At 35.4% G+C, this 18,884-nt stretch overlaps 1 protein-coding gene and 1 long non-coding RNA gene across 2 annotated transcripts; both read left to right on the forward strand.

Moving 5' to 3' along the window:
- The first annotated feature begins 332 nt into the window (after nt 1-332).
- On the forward strand, nt 333-15,411 carry RBM45 (RNA binding motif protein 45). Its single transcript, XM_012785887.2, has 9 exons — nt 333-789; nt 4,606-4,728; nt 6,527-6,653; nt 9,023-9,145; nt 9,902-10,081; nt 12,131-12,260; nt 12,463-12,547; nt 12,758-12,921; nt 15,211-15,411. The coding sequence occupies exons 1-9, from the start codon at nt 490-492 to the stop codon at nt 15,401-15,403; spliced, it is 1,425 nt and encodes a 474-aa protein (XP_012641341.1). The 5' UTR covers nt 333-489; the 3' UTR covers nt 15,404-15,411.
- Nucleotides 15,412-15,418: 7 nt separating this feature from the next.
- On the forward strand, nt 15,419-18,263 carry LOC142872363 (uncharacterized). The gene is made up of 2 exons (XR_012920579.1): nt 15,419-16,392; nt 17,383-18,263. It is a non-coding gene; the product is annotated as an uncharacterized LOC142872363 (long non-coding RNA).
- The last annotated feature ends 621 nt before the right edge of the window (nt 18,264-18,884 follow it).

Consider the following 18,884-nt stretch of genomic DNA (forward strand, 5'->3'; position numbering starts at 1 on the left):
GGAATAGGGTCCAACCTCTCTCCCCCGCTGCAAAATCCCATTGCAGTGGACCCTGTACCTATTGCCTTGGCTCCCCTTGAACATAGTCTGCTTTACTATCTTCAACAAGTGTCATGAATAATTTTTCTTTAACACTGGCAAGTTTAGGAGAAGAATCCTTGGCCTTAGGGATGGAGTAAAGCCAGCACTGAGAAAGCCTGCGCACCAGGCAGGGCTGCTCTGGCTGCAGGGAACAAAGATTGCTCAACTGACATTTGGGTCTGGGCTCAGCGAGATTGGAGGCCTGGACCCGGTCAGGGTCCCCCGCGGCGCCAGGGGGCGCTGCAGGTCGCTTTCCGGAGGCCGGCACCCTGCGCGGCAGCATAGCGCCGGGCGCCGGACTCCTCCTCCTTCCGGAAGCGGAGCGCCGGCCCCGCAACGGCCGGGTGTGCCGCAGCTGCATTGGCGGGCACCGCAGAAGCGGAGGCTGCGGCACCGGGGTGGAGCATCATGGACGAAGCCGGGAGCTCCGCGAGCGGCGGAGGCTTCCGTCCGGGCGTGGACAGCCTGGACGAACCGCCCAACAGCCGCATCTTCCTGGTGATCAGCAAGTACACGCCCGAGTCGGTGCTCCGGGAGCGCTTCTCGCCTTTTGGCGAGATCCAGGACATCTGGGTAGTGCGGGACAAGCACACCAAGGAGTCCAAGGGCATCGCCTTTGTCAAGTTCGCCCGCAGCTCCCAGGCCTGCAGGGCCATGGAGGAGATGCACGGCCAGTGCCTCGGCCCCAACGACACCAAGCCCATAAAGGTGCGGGCGCCCGGGTCAGAGGGGAAGGCGGAGATGGGTCTCTCGGGCTTCCTTCACCTGGCGCTGTGCCAGGCTGGGGGAGGGGTGGAACAGCCTCTCCGGGCAGCTGACCGACCGGGCGGCACCTGTCGTGAGTGAGGGAGTGGCTTTGAAGAAAGGATCCTCCCCTCCCCCGGAGGCTGCGCTGGGGCGCTTGGAGGGGGGATGCGGCCAGGCATTCGGGGCCACTAGTGGCTAGACTTCCCCGCACCCGCCCTCACTACTCCGCCAACTGTAGAGTTTACGGCCCGACTCGTCCTGGCCTGCTTTGAGGACTTTTCTGACCCTCTTCCCTCAGAACCCTGAAGTGCCATATATAAACACGAATAACTACTTTTCCACAGGTGGATATATATGGGGCTTAACTTGACAAAAGTACATTACCCTGTGGCCCTCTGGTGTTGGGCCTTTTCCCAGTACCAGACAAAAGTGTGCATGTATAAAATAAGTGCAGGTGATTGAAATGACTACTATTACGTATTCATCACACTTTCGTGATTTTTAAAAATTGTTTTAAATGAGCCCAGTTTGTGAAAGTATTAATAGCGTACGTTTGGTTCTTGAGCCTTTCTGTTACTGCCACTTGTCTTTGAAAGCAGACCAAAGCAAACTGTCTGAAGAAGAGCTAAATCATTGTGATAAAGACACATGGCAGGAAGGGTATTTGATTTAGTCTCTTTTAAGCACAAGCCCCAGTATATCCTTATTTGTTGTCAGTAGAAGCCAAGATGTCACTGCTTACTTGCTGTGGCCTTAAATTAGGACCCAGTCCTGTGAATCTGGCAATTGCTTAACTTCTACCCTTCACCTGTTCTGTAGAAATAATTGCAGTATATGTACTTCTGTTGGAACTTTCCACAAAAATTATTCTTTTTATCTCAATTAATTTTTTTTTCTATTTACAAAAAATTAGAGAAGGATACTAATAAGGACTTATGTAGATGAAGGACTTAGAAATATTTCAGTCTCTGGAGGTCTTGCCAGCACAAAAGAAGGGAATCTGGAAATATGCTTACAACACGGTAGACATTCCCTTCCTCATGCCTCTTTTTCTATCCGCAAAAGGAAAGGAATCTGGAAATATGCTGATAACACAGTAGACATTCCCTTCTTCCTGCCTCTCCAACCCGTGACATGGGTCAAAACGGAGCATCAACAAAATTAATTGTAAAGCTACAGCATATACTAGATAAGGGGTTGGCAAACTTTTTCTTTAAAGGGCTGGATGGTGAAAATTGTAGGCTTTGTGGGCCACATACAGTCTCTGTGACATATCTTTTTTTGTTTGTTTTTAACAGCCTTTTAAAAATATGAAAACAATTCTTACGGGCTGCACCAAATTGGAGCAGTAGTGTCCTGATCCCTGCACTGGATTGATAGATTTCATCTCTTTCCAATTATTATGTTAGTGGAGAGGGCTTTTATACTTTGGGTATAACATGACCAGAAAGCCCATGTGAGCAACCAAAAAAATGCCCCAAGTTTGAAATTCATCGACCTCCTTCCCTTGATAAATTCCTACAAGAGAAATTAAAGTCCCAACACTGAAATGCATCCTCTCTTTTAGCCACAGAGAAATTAAGTGCTTAATCCTAAGAATTAAAGTTTACAATTCTGTTTTTCACATTTTTTTTTTAACTCTGTTTCAATCAGAAGGTTGTTTTACAACAGTAACTACCTAGAGAGTCTAGGTTCATTCTTCAGCGGCTGTAGCTTGGGTTGTCTTTCACTGGAACATCTTTCAACAACAACATAGTTGTTGTTTTCAGTATTCCCACTTAAATTAATTCAGCTTTAATTTTTCTCATGTACTTTGCTTCTGCAAAGTTCCAAAGGATCTACAAGACAAGAATATTACAGTATCAGGCCTACAGCCAGAAAAGATTACCCAAGTAAAAGTTATTCTGTGACCAGCTATGTTTTCTGTAGGAAAGGGGTAAACCTAGAAAATAGAAGAGAAAAATCTTGGTTTTAGCTTTGCAAGAAAGCTTCTTAGGCTGGGCATGGTGGCATGCACTATAATCCCAGCTATTTGAGGAAGTTAAGGCAGGAGGATTGCTTGAGCCCAGGAGTTTGAGACCAACCTGAGCAACATAGCAAAACCTCATATCATTAAAAAAGAAAAAAAAAATGCCTCTTGATCTAGAACATATATATGAGCAAAGTGGACTCTAGGTATATGTCTCCAGCTCTGTCTTGTAAGCAGGATTCTATACCTGTATCAAAGGCTCTTTTCCCACTGAACCTAATGACTTTCTTTTCCCATGGTTACAGAGTTCTTTTTTCAATGTTTATAAAATCCCATGGCTTTTCAAGTTCTGTATCCTTTCAGTTGTTGCCTCCTACTGTGGAATTCAAGGGGAAAAATTTTGAAGGGCCTGTGCATTTTGGTGATTTAATTAATTTCATTACATTTGTTCAAGTTATGAAAAATAAAACTAGCCATTAAACATCTTATGCTTATAGCTATAAACAAATCTACAATCCTAGTTAGAGATTTTAACATTCTTCTGGAATAATATCAAAACAAAGCAAATTTACAAATTAAATAAAAAGCAGTACTACAATGCAAATTAAATTCAAAGTAATAATCTAATATTACAAATAATGTTTCAATGAAACTAAGTTACCAGTATTAGAAAAAAAGTCTCAAGTCTGGTCCTGTGCATTTTCCTGCTCACTTAGGAAACCATTTGGATGGTCACTAAGATGAACTAGAATATTGTTATGTTTTTTTTGGAGGGGATATGGCTGAAGATCAGAGCATGTTAACTTTTTCTAAATATTTATATTAGAGTGAAAATAATTAAAGATATGACCATGTAAACTTAAACGCACTGTATCAATAATTGCATGAAATGTAAATAGACTTAACACTCCAATTAATCTCTTCCAATTAAAAGGAAGAGATGGTGAGATGATTTCAAAAATAACAAAACCCAACTAAATGCTGTTTGCAAGAGACACATTTTAAATACAAAGATAAAAAAGCTGGAATGGTATCAGACAAAATGGACTTTAATACATGGACTATTAACAGAGATAGGGTAATTTCATAACAATAAAAATATCAGTCAAAAAGTACATAACAATTCCATGTGTTTATGTAGCCAATCATAGAACTTCAATATGCATGAAGCATTAAATCAACTGTATCATTGACATTTATTGAACACTAAATAATAGTCCCCCCTTACTTGTGGTTTCACTTTCTAAGGTTTCCACTTACCCCTGACACAGTACATTGATATATTTGAGAGAATCCATATTCGCATAACTTTTATTGCAGTATAATTATTCTATTTCATTATTAGTTATTGTTAATCTTTTATTGTGCCTAATTTATAAATGAAACTTAATCATAGTTATATCGTAAATATGTATAGGAACAAGTATAGTATATATAGGATTCAGTACAATCCACGATACCAGGCATCCACTGGGGGTGTTGGAACATATACTTTGAATATAAGGGGAGGACTCCTATACCCAACAACTGCAAAGTACACATTCTTTTTAAGTACAGTGACTTGCTCTTGCAAAACAAAAATGCAAAAGAAATATATTTGGAGGAAAAAAAAAACCTCAATGCAGAGATTGCTATTATCTCATTAAAGTCATTGTAATGAAGATTGTTTTTGAAAAAAATTTTTTGTACAATCCCATCACATTGCGTTTAATCTAACATGAATTGCATAGATAATAATCATAAAGTAAGTATACTTAAGGAATAGGAAAATTGTTGACATTAATTTTTGAGTTTGGTTTGTTTCTTAGGTTTTCATTGCTCAGTCCAGATCATCTGGAAGTCATCGAGATGTTGAAGACGAAGAACTTACAAGAATCTTTGTTATGATACCAAAGTCGTATACAGAAGAAGATTTACGGGAAAAATTTAAAGTACTTATGTTTTCTATCAGCTAGCATATGTGGTAATTCATAGTCCTAAATAGGTTGCACAGGTACTAAATCTGAAGTGTTGTTTGAGTTATAGTGTTAGAGTGGTGGTGAGAAATTAAATAACTATTTTTAGGTCAACAATTTCAGTCTGGTCTTTAAATATTAACATAGAATAAATTAATTTTTAAGTTAAAGAACATATAAAGACTGGAAAATAGTAATGATGGTGTCCCCCATCCCTACTCCAACTTTATCATGAAAATATTATTTCAGAAAAAGGAATTGTAAAGTTCAGAGTTTAAGATCACACACCTAGTAGGTGGTGGAGCCAAGAATTAAATCCAAGCTAAGCCCAGAACCTACTGTTCGTTCCAATTGTAGTACATGTGCTGCTGAAGCAAGCACCAAAACCTATTCTTGGCCTTTAAAATTTCAAAACGCTCTCTTATCACTCCCCTGTATTGCCTCTCATGTAGAGGGGAGTCAGGCAGGCCAGAGTGTGTGAACCACATTCTATATTACAGACCTACAGTGTGTTGACACTTTTTGAAAAGAGTTTTTGTCCTAAAATTGGGCCTCTGAAGGAGTTATAATTGAAGAAAAACATTGACTACAGTTCTGAACTATAGATTATGGTAAATGAAATTTGAAGATGATTTTAAATATTTTTAGCCCTTAACTTTTATATACAGTGATAAACTTTCACAACAATTATTAAAAAGCAATTATTTTAAAGTTTCTTTTTTTAAATCCTTTTTCTCCTAATTATCCCATGAAGTGGGTAAGCAGTAAGCACAAAAGAAATAGGCAGTAAAAAGTAATTTTCTAACTTACTCTTTTATTCCAGTTGAGAGTTCAGTAAAATGCTCTAAAAATAACAAATACCAAAAATACATATTCCATACTTCCTTCAATAGTAAGAAAAAAGGTTTATAAAACATTTATAAATTTTTATCTTTTTCTGAGTGAACAAATATGACATTTTAATCTAAATGTATGAGAATTAAGTTATTAATTGATTTCATGAGAATTTTGTTACATAAATAATAATGTGGAAAGAAAGTATATTTCATATTTCTTTCAACATTAAAAGTAAACATTACTGCATATTTCTTACATAGAGTATTAACTTTCTGAGTGAACCAGTGTATTTTAGAGATGTACTTTGGGAGGCTGTCCTTCAAAAGAATACACAATCATTTATGCTCCTGTTAGGAGACAGGCAAATAATTTAGCTAATGTTTATTAGTGTTTGGTATGTGTCGGGCCCTGTATAAGGACCAAATGTGTGTTAATTCATTTAACTCTTAAAACAGCCCTGTGAAGTAGGTACTGCTATTAACCCCATTTAACAGATAAAGAGACAAGCCACAGAGATAATAAGTAAATAGCCTAATTAATAAGTGGCAGACCCAAGATTTGAATATGGAAAATTCACTTCCAGAACCCTTGCTCTTAATCACTTCTGAGTAAGACTTCGAAGCTATCCAGACCGCGTACAAATTCTTACTCTTGTCTCCATGACTTAGTCTTCTCTGTAACTTAAGCAAGTTATTTGATTTCTCTAAGGCCTTGCTTCTTTTTAGTCTTCTCCGTAACTTAAGCAAGTTATTTCTTGCTTAAGGCCTTGCTTCCTTGTCTGTGAGATAAGCAGTATAAAATATCTATATATCCTTGAAGGATTTCTTTGTTTACATGCAGGGGATGCAAATAAACATAAATTTGAAGTTAGTTCTGAAATAATCTGTTCAATTATTAATTTGAAGTCTCCTAAGATCATTTCTTTTAACTCTCATAGGTGTATGGAGATATCGAGTATTGCAGCATTATTAAGAATAAAGTCACTGGAGAGAGTAAAGGTTTGGGCTACGTACGATACTTAAAACCATCACAAGCTGCCCAAGCAATAGAAAACTGTGATCGAAGTAAGGATGTATTTCTTTATCATTATTAAAGACTTTTTAAAAATTCTTGTTATTCTAAATAATTAAATCTAATATTGATTTTTGCTAATAACCATACCTGCTAACTTAATCTTAGTAGTGGGCATTTAAATATATGTAGTCCAAGGATGAAAAATATTCTGGGGATTTGATTAAGCATTCATTGAGGCACTATCTTGAAGAGAGATATGAGCAACTACATTAACTTAGTAAGTGAAAGGCATACTTGGCTATTTGTATAGGTTTTGGGGGTTTTCTAACATTTTAGAATTTTAAGTATTAAAAAATTGACTTACATTTTCACGGTTTTCAACATAATTCTTTATATTCATGTTTGAGCTAACCCCCCAAGAGTATTAAGTATACTGATAGACCTGTAGGTTAAGGATAGGATTTACAAGGTTTGCTAACATGGGTAATTAATATAGATAGGGTTAATTTCAAGCAAAAGTGACATTAATTGGATCTTTTGCTGTTGCTGTATACATAATGAAGGATAAGGTTTTTTTGAAAGCCAAGGAGAATAGTCTTTTTGATAATACTTTTAGTGACGTTTAGAAATGAGATGTGGAATAATTAAATTACTGGGTTTTATGATACAAAAATCTGTATATACTAGAAAGAATCACTGTTAATCAGGAGAATTCTTTGTTACCCCTAAGGTATAAACCAAAATTTTCTCTTAGATGCTTATATGTTTTTTATTCAGCCAGCATTAATTGGGTACCTGTGGTATACTTATCAATATGCTAAGTAGGGCAATTCAAACTAAATATATGGCAGCCCTGTCATTTAAGGAATTTATAACTATATTGGGTAGCCAAAATCTAATAGGCAAAAAATGAAGAATGATAGGAGAATTTTTTTAAAAGCTCTTTGAAAGCAAGAAGTGTGTCTTATTTGTCTTTCTGTCACCCCAAGTACCTAGTACGTAATAGGCCTTCAATAAAAATTTATTGAGATCTCAATCAAAGTAACTGCCATTTATAGAAGACTCAATAAGACTGCAAAATAAAAAAAGTGTTCAAAAGTGTGTGGTATAGTCAGTCTATCAATGATGAAAAACAGGTGCACTGGATGAACATGGAAACACATCCAAGGAGGTGGGCCTTGCATCTGGTGTGTAGTGGGCAAGACCAGAGGGAGCAGTGTTAGCAAAGGCACAGAGCCAGGAATAAACATGTCTTGTGCTTAATGCTGTGGAGGCAACTTTCTGAGTAAAACATAGTATTTTTATTGAGGCATTATGAAGCACAGTTAACTAGGTACATTGGAACCTAGTATATGGGAAGTTATGAAAAGTTCAAGCTTAGTCCATGTTAGGATTTCTTTATAGATTATTTAAAAAGAGAAAAATAATAACAACTTTTAGAAGGGTTGATCTAACCATAGGATTAAAGATAGATGTCCAGAGAAGAATTCCTATTGGCTGGCTTTATCCTTTTTAAAGCCACTGAGTAATACGATGAAAGCTATGAACCCTTGAAATGTGCCCATATGTACATATATGCTTAAGCACTTATTTAAAGACTCCTATAGTTCATAGGATCTTCCCCCCTTTTGACACTTATCCGTGGTTAAAGAGCTGTTACAATTAATGGAAGAGAATCTAAAATAAAAACAGAGGCAGGGGACTAGGCATGGTGGCTCATATCTATAATCCCAATGCTTTGAGAAACTGAGGAAAGAGGACCAGTTAAGGCCAAGAGTTTGTGACCAGCCTGGGCAACAACATAGCAACACCATGTCTCTAAAAAATATAAGAAAAATTAGCCGGGCGTAGTGGTGTGTGCCTGTAGTCCCAACTATGGGAAGCTTAGGCAGGAGGATTGCTTGAGCCCAGGAGTTCCAGATTGCAGTGAGCTATGATTGGGCCACTGCATTCCAGCCTGGGTGACAGAGTGAGACTGTGTCTCTTAAAAAACAAAACAAAACAAAAAACCAAGGAAGTTAAAGTGAAAGATAACATATTCTAAGTGTGTGTACTTCAAAGGCAGAAAATCTTGGTGACAGGTTAAATGTGAAGAAGCTCTATAAGATTTTGATGTTGAGAAGCTTAGGCAAATGGATGATAGCATCACCTGTGGTAGGGGGAGATTGGAAGGGATAGCCTAGAATTGCTGGTGTTTCATGTCTAAACTGACCCATAATTTGGGATTCTTACTGTCTCTCATTTATTCTTTGCCATCTTCCAGAAAGCAAAGAAGTAGGTCTGGTAGAGATAGCCATTGTATAGATTTTGCTTTGTACAATTACATTTATAAAGCTAAGTCAAGCACTAGCAATCAGATATATTTGTAGGTATGTTAAATTTGCTGTGAAGCTTGGAATTCATGTGCTCTCTCTTCCAGGTTTTAGAGCAATCTTGGCTGAACCTAAAAATAAAGCATCTGAATCCTCAGAGCAAGACTATTATAATAATATGAGGCAAGAGGCTCTGGGACATGAACCTAGAGTAAATATGTTTCCCTTTGGTAAGTGGGCTGCCTTTAATAGTGTATGTAGTATATGCAATCTAACTTGAATTTTTTAAAATACTGTGTTGTCAGCTGTCTGTAAATCTCACCTAGTGAATAAATATAAGGTTTTTTTCCTAAAAAGTTGGTCATGACTCCTAATATCCTTAATATGTAACACTTATTTTGCTTATTCCCAATGATAATTTTCTCTGTTTAGTCATACATTCTCTGCATAGTAAACTACTGCCACTGCCACATGTCACTGCCACTTTTTTGAGTGAGCTTCGGCCTCTGTGTAGTGGAACAAAAAGTACAAAAGGCATATACAGATATCCCCTAAGTATGAATCCTAAAATTTTGCCCCCAAACTACTGCCACTTTAAAATTAGGGCTACAGAAAGAATGATAAAAGTAGAAGCTAAAAAAAAGGGAAAAATGAGTGATAAAAATAAAGCCTATGAATGTTATTTGGCTTAGATTTTGAGATAAAATACTTGCCATATTTTTCAGTTTTGCATACTAAATTTATTCCTGTGAAAATAGATATGCATTTCTGCATATATTTCTGCCTTTAAGGTCATGGAGTGGGGAGAGTTGTCTGTTTCCTTGTCTTGGTCCTTTCTGGTAGTTTTGATGCCCAAAAGCATACTATAAAGTGTAGTGTCTTTATTCAGTGCAATGGACTTTTTATTTTCTAATACTTAAAATGTTAAATGATTTGTTGAATCTATAGAAATTTAAAAATTTACTTTTTTTTTTATCTTGTTGGAGAACAACAATCTGAATTTTCAAGTTTTGACAAGAATGACAACAGAGGCCAGGAAGCCATCTCCAAACGCTTGTCAGTTGTATCAAGAGTTCCTTTCACTGAAGAACAGCTTTTCAGTATTTTTGATATAGTACCAGGATTGGAATATTGTGAAGTTCAACGAGATCCTTATTCAAATTATGGTAAAATGGGGTTTTTTGGGGGATTTTTAATATACTGTGTTTTGTTAAAATGGCTTTTCTCTTGTGGCACTTTTATGTCAGAACGTAGAATTCCTGTTACTGTTACGATTGTGTGACGGGAATTTTATGTTTCCTTTTTTTCTACTTTAGACTTTAAAATACAGTGATGCCTAATAAACAAACCCCTGGGAATATATCTCATTTTTACCAAGTCATTCACTTAAAAAAATATTTTAACCAGAGCATTCTCTGGTTTTGGTTGTACAACAAAAACACCTCAGAGTAGGATCTCTGTATATATTCTTAGTTAATGCTAAACCAACTTGTGAAACTCAAAATTTCCTCATTCAATTCATCCTAAAGTCTCTTTTCTCTTAAACTTTATACCTCGGAGTGAGTTTATACCTCTAATAAGTCATATCAGACTACTCATATCAGACTACTCAGATGCAAATCCTGGCAATGACATGCAGCTTTGAGACCCTGGCAAATTGCTTATCCTCTATGAGCCTTTGTTTCCTCATCTGTAAAATGGGATCAATACCTTCTTTACCAGGGTTAAGTAAGACTTAGAAATAATAAATGTAAAATAACCTAATGCAAGTCCTGGTATGTAATTGGCACTCATAAATGTAAGGGTTTTTTGATTTTTAAAGAATTGGAAGTGAGAGGTGGTAGAGAAAAATCATACTTGGTTGGCATCTCTTCCAGTATTACAGGTATACCTACCTGATTTAGGCCTTTGAGAGTGACATAGGTATTGAGGAGAAAGTAGGGAAGTGAGTCTGATTACGTGCAGCAGTAGGCCTAAAGTAACTTCACCCTTTTACACAGACACTCCTACATACTCACTGTTACCTACCCAGCGCTAATCTTTTAGCAGAACTGTCCATCTGAACCTACTTTGGGCCATCTCCAGCCTTAACCTGGATCTTATGCTGTCATCCTCTGTTCTAAGACTTACTAGGCACACATTTTATATTTTCTGGCACATTTGTTAATATTCACAGAAAGTTCTATATGTGTTTTCCCCCTTTTTTATCTGGTAGGTTAAAGTGTACTTGTCCCTATACCTTCTATATTTTTTCTCTGCTTGGATGTACCTGAAAAATATGTATCATTGGAACATCTTTTTATTAATAGAGGTGTCATATAATTAGAATCCTATTTGAAATAATTATATATGGTCCTTTGATTTCTGTGTTTTATTTTAATTTCATTAAAACATTGGATGCTTAGATTTAGAGAGGAACATAAAATTATAAGTGTTTTTTCCCAAAGTGGATTATATTATAAATATATGGTAAAACCTTTTGGTTTGTTTCACAAGCTCCTGGGCTCTCCATTTAAGAACTCCAGTAAAATTTCCTTCTGTTTATTTAGCCTCATACTCCTGAATTGAAATCTACCCTCTTAGCTGAAATCTCTTCAAAGGAATGTGAAATATGGGACTTAATGATAGGAGACCTTCTGTTCCTACCTTTTGTTTTTCATTCAAATCACTTTCCTCCCTCTACTTCAGCTAGCCAAGATGAATATGTATTCTTTTCAAATATCACTTCTCATTTCACTGCCTATCCAGTATGATAGAGAACATTTAAAAATTTTAAAAGTAGATTTCAAATAATAAAAATTTAGATTTTTAAGTATATCAGTATCATATAAGAAAAGCCAGTATCCTAAAATTAAATTGATTAGACAGAATGTATGCTAATATTCCATTTTCCTTTAAATATCATGTTTATAGTTTTCCCAAAATCTGAATTAGACTTACTTTCTAGGAATACAGTGTTGCACACATGAATAACACAACTGTATTTTCTGATATATTTGATTCTGTGTTTACTAGTTGTGTGATACCAGGGTTCTAAAGTGTTTCATTTTTTAGATACATTGTAACATAGGCCTTAGGCACTCAATCTGCTTCCTTTTTTTCTCTTTTCTTTTTTTCTCTCTCTTTAATTTTTTTATTCTTTGTACTTTCTTTTCCTACACATATCCTTGGTAATAAATGCTTTCTTTTTAATTTCTGTATGTTCCCTATTTTAGGTCATGGAGTGGTTCAGTATTTTAATGTAGCATCAGCTATTTATGCAAAATACAAGTTACATGGATTTCAGTACCCTCCTGGCAATCGGATAGGTGTTTCCTTCATTGATGATGGAAGTAATGCAACAGAGTAAGTACCATTCCAGGAGTGCCTAAAGCCAAGCTTTGGGCGTACATGAGTATGACTTGAAGAATAAAAATAGAAAACAGTTGACCTCTCAGGTGAGAAAGTCACACAAAACAAGTTACTGAAAAAAAAAAAAAAAAAACAAGTTACTGTTAAGAGACTGAATATTTCTAGTTTTCTGTAAATTATCAGTTATTGTCTCCAGTCTCCTTAGAAAAATGGCAACGCAGATGGTAGCTGCACAGCTTGCATCAATGGTGTGGAATAACCCAAGTCAGCAGCAATATATGGTAAGTAGATAAGGATAACTTAACTTTTCTAATGCATCAATAGTGTATAAAATATATGTGACCTTTATTTATTACCTATGTGAGACAATTTTCAGAGGTATAGTAGAAAACCACATAGGTGCCATGATACACATGTGTCTTTAGCTCTTGGCCAGAAATCCCTAAAGTGCAGTTTTTCTTTTTCTTATTTTGTACCTAACTGTTCAACAGCAATTTGGAGGAAGTTCTGGATCACAGTTGCCTCAAATCCAGACTGATGTTGTACTTCCACCATGCAAAAAAAAAGCCCCTCCTGAAACTCCCGTGAAAGAAAGACTTTTTATCGTGTTTAATCCTCATCCTTTACCTTTAGATGTATTAGAAGATATATTCTGGTAAGATTTCAATTCTACAAAGTTATGGTTTTTTATATAATTTATTTAAACTAATAATTTAAACATTCTCACAATCTTGACACTTCCTTCATCCACTGCCTATCAGGTAGAGATGATTTATTCTGTGGTTTTAAAAACTTATTTGTATCATTTTTTTCAATTTCTGATCATTTTCTTTTGTCAGTCACATATTGTTTTCCACATAGAGTTTCCTTTTATTTTATTTTGAAGACATAAAATGGACAATCATTTGTCTCTTGGTAGAAGACACATCTGCGTAGACCTATCCACTAGAATTCTTTCTACATATCCTTTTTTTTATAGTTGTAATTCAACTGAACAGTATTTACTAAGCATCTTCTATTTTGTCAGTGCACTGTTGGGTCCATAAGAATTATATAATCACATTGGGTAAGTAATTACTTTATTGTAGGGGAAAATATATAATAAGTATTAGAGAAAAAGGAAGGTTTTTATTTATTTCTGTGTTTTTAATATAACTCCTTCCTTAGCTTTTTCTTTTTGGTCTTTTCCCCATTTGCCTTACAAGAATATTAGTGAATTAAACAGACAGATAGGAAACTTTTTAAAGAGCTGCACAAAATATCAGGGATGTGTTTCAAATATTTTGACCTTTATTTAACTGATTTATTTAGTTTTTTTCTCATGTCTCTCCTTTGTGCCCTCAGGCACTGTGCTGAGAGCTAGAGATATTATGTAAACAAAACATTATATTTTTTTTTTAATTTTTTTTTTATTTTGGCATATTATGGGGGTACAGATTTTAAGGTTTCAATAAATGCCCATTTCCCCCCAAAAGTCTGAGTCTCCATCATGACCATCCCCCAGATGGTGCACATCTCACTCATTATGTATGTATATACCCACCCCCCTCCCCCCTCCCACCTGCCCAATACCCTATTACTGTAGTACCTATGTGTCCACTTAGGTGCAACTCAGTTAATACCAGTTTTCTGGAGAATATATCTGGTGCTTGTTTTTCCATTCTTGGGATACTTCACTTAGTAGTATGGGTTCCAGCTCTAACCAGGAAAATATAAGATGTGCTATATCACCATTGTTTCTTAGAGCTGAATAGTACTCCATGGTATACATATACCACATTTTATTAATCCATTCTTGGATTGATGGGCACTTGGGCTGTTTCCACAGCCTTGCAATTATGAATTGTGCTGCTATAAACATTCGAGTGCAGGTGTCTTTTTTTGTAGAGTGTCACTGGATCATTCAAAACATTATATTAAATGAGCAAGACACTATATTATAATCTTTGTCCTCTTAGAGCTAATCTCATGTAAAAGACAAATAAGTAAATAGTAAATTACCACCTAGAGACATTGGTGCTATGTTAAGGAATGTGTAAAATACATACGATGGGCACCTACCTTAGAGACTCTGAGAAAGCTTCTTGAGAGAAGCAAGGTGTAGGTGGAAAGCTGAAGGATACAAATAATTTCACTATGGAAGAAAGCTGGAGTATGGATGATTATTCCTGCCAGGGAGAATGTAAAAGGAGGTCATTTGAGTTTGGAATTTGAGAGATTGTAAGGGGAGGTGAAACTAAAGAGTCTAAGGTCCATATCAAGAGAGGCTCTCGAGCTAGAACCCATACTACTAAGTGAAGTATCCCAAGAATGGAAAAACAAGCACCACATGTACTCACCAGCAAATTGGTCTTAACTGATAAGCACCTAAATGGACACATAGGAATTACATTTATCGGATATTGAACAGGTGGAAGGGGGGCGGAGGGGACAGATATATACATATATAATGAGTGAGATGTGCACCGTCTGGGGGATGGTCACACTTGAAGCTCTGACTTGAGGGGGGTGGGGGGTAAGGTCATTATACATAACTTCATAATTTGTACCCCCATGATATGCTGAAATAAAAAAAGAAGAAGTTTGTTCTTACCCTAGAGGCAATGAGGGGCCGCTGGGGGATTTGTAGGAAGTAAATGATCCTATCTGTGCTCACTCAGAGGACAGGATGGAGAATGGATTAGAGAGGGACAAGCCTAAGGGGCAAGGAGACTGGTGAAGAAGGTATTAGAGTAATGTAAGGAAAAGGTGATGGTCTGAATAAGGAAAGAGACCTGAGCGAGAATGAAGAGAATTAACTGATTAAGGATGTTTAAGAAGATTGACATGAATCACTTGTTGGATATGGGGAGAAGGGTGAAAAAGGAGTCAAGAAAGGACCCCTGGTTTTAGACCTGAGCAGCTGTATTTATCAATTTCAGTTGATTTTTTCACTTTGTTTCAGTCGTTTTGGTAACCTGATCGAAGTTTACCTTGTATCAGGAAAGAATGTGGGGTATGCCAAGTATGCAGATAGAATAAGTGCTAACGATGCCATTGCCACTTTACATGGAAAGATTCTCAATGGGGTCAGACTTAAAGTTATGCTGGCAGATTCCCCAAGAGAAGAATCTAACAAACGGCAAAGAACTTACTGATTCTTGAGGTAAGCACTTTTTAATCTGAATTTTAATACATATTGGCTAAAGCATATAGCAAGAGAAATATGTGTAAGTACTTTAATCATGGACTTTTCTTTTTAGTGATTGGAAAGTTGTCTGTTAAAAGCACTTTGACTTAAAACTCAGCTGATAAAGCCAAGTATTTTTTACAATATATTTTTTGAACTTAAACTATTGAAAAAAATGTTGACATTAACTGGAAGAATGTTTTTGTTCTTCTATGAAATAAGATCAAATTTCAGTTCAGAAAATTAAATGGTTTTTGTTTGTCAGTATGTTAAGTTTTAAGAATTGGACTTTTTACTGTGTGCTTCCATAAACTTTAAAAATTGAATGTTTCTAAATATTTTTAACTAGAAGAATCAGTATCTTGAGTTATGAATTGATATAATTTATAACAGTATTTATAAAGAATAATATAATTTTTTGGATATTTTGAACCTAAATGTTGGTGTTTTCTGGACTTATATTTGTGAATTTGTGCTTTAATACTATACATCCAGAAAATATTCTCATGTGCAGATATTTTTTTTAAAAACTTGACAATTTACCAAAAATTATTATCTATTATAAATAATAATGTATACAGCCATATGAATTCCTTTTCTTATGTATTAGTTTTCAAAAATTAAACTATAATTTTTTTTTTCTGAGACTGTCATTTTAATATCCCTGTGGTTTGGAGAGACATTCCTTAAAGTTAGACTTTTTTATTCTGTAAATGAATTCTTGGTTTCAGGGGAAGCTGTTTCCCTGTTCTCACACACTCCAGCTTCCCAAGTCTACTACAGGTCAAATGGTAGTAGTTGGCAAGCACTTTGAATTCAGTTGGAAGTTACTGGCTTGCAACCATTTCTTTTTTTCACTTAAGGTTTTCTTTCTGACCAATTACGTGAGCTAGCGGTTGTCAGAGCGAGTCCTCTCAGCCCTTCCTGCTGATGGCCCTTCCTCTCAGAGCAAGTCAGGTGATTAGTTCCTCCTTCATAGAAGGCAGTTGGCAATAGAAAGTGCCCATTGGGCCCATTGTGAATAATCCTAATTTTAAAATGTTTTTAAATGTTTTATTAAATGACAAAAAACATTCTCATTACATTATGCATTGTTAGCAATTTAACCCTAAAAATATTAAATTGGCAGTGAAAAAGAATTAACGAACAGTTTTTCCTATTTATGAATAAAATGCTAAGAATTGAATTCTATTAAGACAAGCTATCTATAACATGCAAAAAATGTGTTTATTCCAGTCTGAATATTTCAATATATAGGTAATAAATACTTCTTGCGTTTGTTCAACAAACCTTTGTTCTTAAAAAGGACCAAAATATAGACTTCTTAGTAAAGAAAAATATATACTTTAATCTTATGGTTGAGCCTTTCCTGATGATTATTTTCATATTAAAGAGAATATTGGGCTTAAAACCAGCAGATCTGCCCACTTACTATGATTGGGCAGATCTCTTCACCTTTCTGAAGCTCATTTTTTTTGATAGGGTTATTGAAAGACAATGAATTGGCTAAATTTCTTGTAAAATGAAAAAGAAAAAAGGCTTTGCACGTGTAAACTAAAATTCTTGCATTTGTGGTTTCAGTGAAACCTTTGAGATGTCATCTCATCCCAAATAATGACATCAATGATCAGAAACTAAAAGTTTAATGATGTAAAATTATCTCATGGCCAGCTGGTGCTATGAGAACTAAGCTTTATAATACTATATATTTGCCCTTAAATTCATCCAATTTCCTACATTAGAGGAATTGCATGTTCTTCAGCATGGCTATTCATAAAAATATAAATCTATCATTCTTCCCCTTTTTGAACTGTTTAAATATTCAGGGCAAAGATTAAGTAGGGTCAGATTAGTTGAAAATGGTTATTTGGGTAGGATATAATTAGCTACACTGGTTTTGAGTTTCTTCTAATTGCAGTGTGGCTTTTTAATTTATTTTTGCTGCAGATCTTCTACTTACCATGGACTCCATACTGAGATTCTTCTCCTTTGTTGGTATATTAAATATATATCTTATTTTAAGTTTTGATAAAGTACTATGAAAGACTTTTCCAGATTTTACATGATTGTGACAAGTTTTTTTTTTATTGGGGGGGTTGTACTTTTTTGTTTGTTTCTTGAATTTTAAGAGGACACAGACACAGTTTGTGAAGAGCTAATTCCTCTTGGCTCTGTGAGGAATAAACCTGGGATTAAATGAGCCACGCCTAGGAAATAGGAGAAGAAACTGATCTAAGAATATAACTTTAAAAATAGTTGTTCTATTTTGTGATAGCTCTGATGTCCAAAATGTATTTCTCTTTCTATTTGAGGAAAATAGAAATTTTAGTATTTCAGAGCATCGGATTTTGTATTAATTCACAACATTTTACCTCTAGAAATTCACTACCTGCTTGCATCATCCTTCTGAGTAAGTTTGGTTTTGTTTATTTGGGGGCATCTATGATTAAGCAGATAACATTGGTTATACTGAAATAAGGGAACAATTCCTAACATTTTAGGAATACTATATACAACAGCTATTTCCTTTCAGGTGATGATTTTCATACTTGTGTTGTGTTCTTTCTACAGAACAAAAACTAAATAATGACATAATCCTCAGCTGACTGACTGAAAATGTGACTGGACGCACTCCCTGTGGACAGTTGACAGCCTTTTTTTTCATATACCTGATAGTCTGTGCACAGCATTGTTTTGTCTGGGAAGCAGGGATTGCTGACATGTATTTTTGAATCCATATATCAATGCTAAAACTAATATAGTAGTTGTTTCTTAGAGCAATATGTTGTTATGTGTAGCAGAAATAAAGTTTTCTTTGCTTAACTAAATCACGACTTATTTATGTGAAAGACAAGAATGAAAAAATGTAATAGTCTTAGAATTTGACCAAATGACATATTTCATTGATTTTGAGATGCACATTTTTTCACATTTTAACACCTCTGAAACTGGAAACATTTTTATATCAATTGTATGCCATAGTGTAATTGACAACCTTTTTTTTATTCCTTAATGAAACACAAAGGTGGTTCTTTCGATCAATTGCATCTTAGATTCAATAAAATATGGTAATTCCTACTGAATCTACACATGCAGATTAGTTGCCTACACTTATTCTAAGGACAAGAGCCAAAAGAATTAGAATATTTTTATATACTGTATTATTCTAAGTATTCTAATGTATTATATACATTAGAATATTTTTATATACTGTATTACTATAGTCATGCAAAAATGTGTTGATAATTTTGTAAAGCTCTTTTAAGATTATCAAGCAACAGTGATAAAAAAATACTAAAAGTTATTGTTGACAATAAGTTTAAATAAATGTCAGTGGTTTGGGGGGTATAGCTATTTTTCCCTTTTTAAATACAGAAATATAATGGCCACTCCAAAAATATGACATGTAAGCAATTTTCAAAACAGACTATGATAGGAAGCATAGTCAT

This window comes from Microcebus murinus, chromosome 8 (assembly GCF_040939455.1).
Source record: "Microcebus murinus isolate Inina chromosome 8, M.murinus_Inina_mat1.0, whole genome shotgun sequence".
Classification (NCBI taxonomy): Eukaryota; Metazoa; Chordata; class Mammalia; order Primates; family Cheirogaleidae; genus Microcebus; species Microcebus murinus.

Bases quoted from the DNA above. Each gene is read 5' to 3' on its own strand.
- RBM45 (XM_012785887.2), top strand. From the start codon at position 490: ATGGACGAAGCCGGGAGCTCCGCGAGCGGCGGAGGCTTCCGTCCGGGC. The intron at 790-4,605 runs GTGCGGGCGCCC...TTTGTTTCTTAG, and splicing joins ACGACACCAAGCCCATAAAG to GTTTTCATTGCTCAGTCCAG. The intron at 6,654-9,022 runs GTAAGGATGTAT...TCTCTCTTCCAG, and splicing joins AATAGAAAACTGTGATCGAA to GTTTTAGAGCAATCTTGGCT.